Source organism: Kryptolebias marmoratus, unplaced genomic scaffold (assembly GCF_001649575.2).
Source record: "Kryptolebias marmoratus isolate JLee-2015 unplaced genomic scaffold, ASM164957v2 Scaffold54, whole genome shotgun sequence".
Classification (NCBI taxonomy): Eukaryota; Metazoa; Chordata; class Actinopteri; order Cyprinodontiformes; family Rivulidae; genus Kryptolebias; species Kryptolebias marmoratus.
The window spans coordinates 34,447-36,169 of record NW_023665788.1 but is presented as its reverse complement, the minus strand read 5'-3'; the positions used below and the strand labels follow the sequence as shown (position 1 = coordinate 36,169).

At 39.4% G+C, this 1,723-nt stretch overlaps 1 protein-coding gene across 8 annotated transcripts in view; it reads left to right on the top strand.

The window, feature by feature from the left end:
* Nucleotides 1-1,723, top strand: part of LOC108228457 — a 20,523-nt gene that overhangs the window by 10,651 nt on the left and 8,149 nt on the right. For 4 of the 8 annotated variants that reach the window (XM_037974441.1, XM_037974437.1, XM_037974439.1 and 1 more), the window contains one exon: nucleotides 1,040-1,132. The exons of the other annotated variants lie outside the window; for them this stretch is intronic. In XM_037974441.1, coding sequence (XP_037830369.1) covers nucleotides 1,040-1,132 — 93 coding nt within the window. The remainder of the gene's footprint in view (nucleotides 1-1,039; nucleotides 1,133-1,723) is intronic. 8 annotated transcript variants of the gene reach the window in all.

The window sequence follows — 1,723 nt, the reverse complement described above, 5'->3', positions numbered from 1 at the left end:
ATGTTGGTATTTGACTACAGTGATGTTGGTATTCAACTCCAGTGATGTTGGTATTTGATTATAGTGATGTTGGTATTTGACTTCAGTGGTGTTGGTATTCAACTCCAGTGATGTTGGTATTTGATTATAGTGATGTTGGTATTTTACTCCAGTGGTGTTGGTGTTTAACTCCAGTGATGTTGGTATTTAACTCCAGTGATGTTGGTATTAATCTCCAGTGATGTTGGTATTTGACTACAGTGATGTTGGTATTTAACTCCAGTAGTGTTGGTGTTTAACTCCAGTGATGTTGGTATTTAACTCCAGTGATGTTGGTATTTAGCTACAGTGATGTTGGTATTTGACTCTAGTGATGTTGGTATTTGACTACAGTGATGTTGGTATTTGACTACAGTGATGTTGGTATTTGACTCCAATGATGTTGGTATTTAACTCCAGTGATGTTGGTATTCAACTCCAGTGATGTTGGTATTTGACTCCAGTGGTGTTGGTATTTAACTCCAGTGATGTTGGTTTTTGACTCCAGTGATGTTGGTATTTAACTCTAGTGATGTTGGTATTTGTCTCCAGTGATTTTGGTATTTAACTGCAAAAAATTCGGATTAAACTACAGAGTTGAAAGGTTAGAATGAAACTTCACTGAAGTTAGGATTAAACTACTGATTTTTGTTTTATTTAAATAAAAAATAAACTTATAAATAATAAATTCCTGTTTTAGAGGTTAGATAGTCTCCAGGGGTTTCTAAATCACTTTCAAATAAGAATAAACTTGTGTTCCAAATGTTATACCAGGATGTTGTTAGTTCTTAATCTGATTGTCTCTGCCAGTCCCACCTGCTCTCCTGACAGTCTGATTCTGGTGATCTCACAGCCTTTCTGCTTATCTCTGCTGTCTCACTTTCCTTTTGCCAGACTCACCTGCTCTTTGCTAGTCTTTTGTTGTTTTCTGCTGGCTTTATCTGCTTTCTGATGTTCTTGACTGGTCTCTCCTGGTCTTTGCTGGTCTCTGACAGTCCATATCCCTGTCTCTGGTGGACAGGAAATGTCAGATCTGCGTCTGAAAAGCAGCAGTTTCCGTCAGGAAGTCACCGACCTGCAGGAAGCTCTGCAGTGGAAGGAGATGAAGATCTCGGTACGATTCTGCACACACTCAGGCTTTCTAACATTTTCAGAGGCAGAAAATGGGAAGTGGTTCAAAAAAACAGTTATGGTCTGAATCTTTAGCTCCATGTTTCAGATAAGTTCAGTGTGAAGTATTTTTAAAGAGTATATTTTTTGTAGTCCTGTCATCTAATGTTTTCGTTTATAGATCTAATTGTTACAACAATCCATCTGAAGAGCTGAAACAATTGGATGTGTTTGGAAAATTCTGAATGGAAGATTAATCCTCCAATCTAAAAGAGTACCATTAAAAACATTTCCATAAAGTTTCCTGTTTCTGACGTGCAGCTTCCTGTTTCTGACCTACAGCTTCCTGTTTCTGACCTACAGCTTCCTGTTTCTGACGTGCAGCTTCCTTTTTCTGACCTACAGCTTCCTGTTTCTGACCTACAGCTTCCTGTTTCTGACGTGCAGCTTCCTGTTTCTGACCTGCAGTTTCCTGTTTCTGACCAGCAGCTTCCTGTTTCTGACCTGCAGCTTCCTGTTTCTGACCTGCAGCTTCCTGTTTCTGACCTGCAGTTTCCTGTTTCTGACCTACAGCTTCCTGTTTCTGACCTACAGC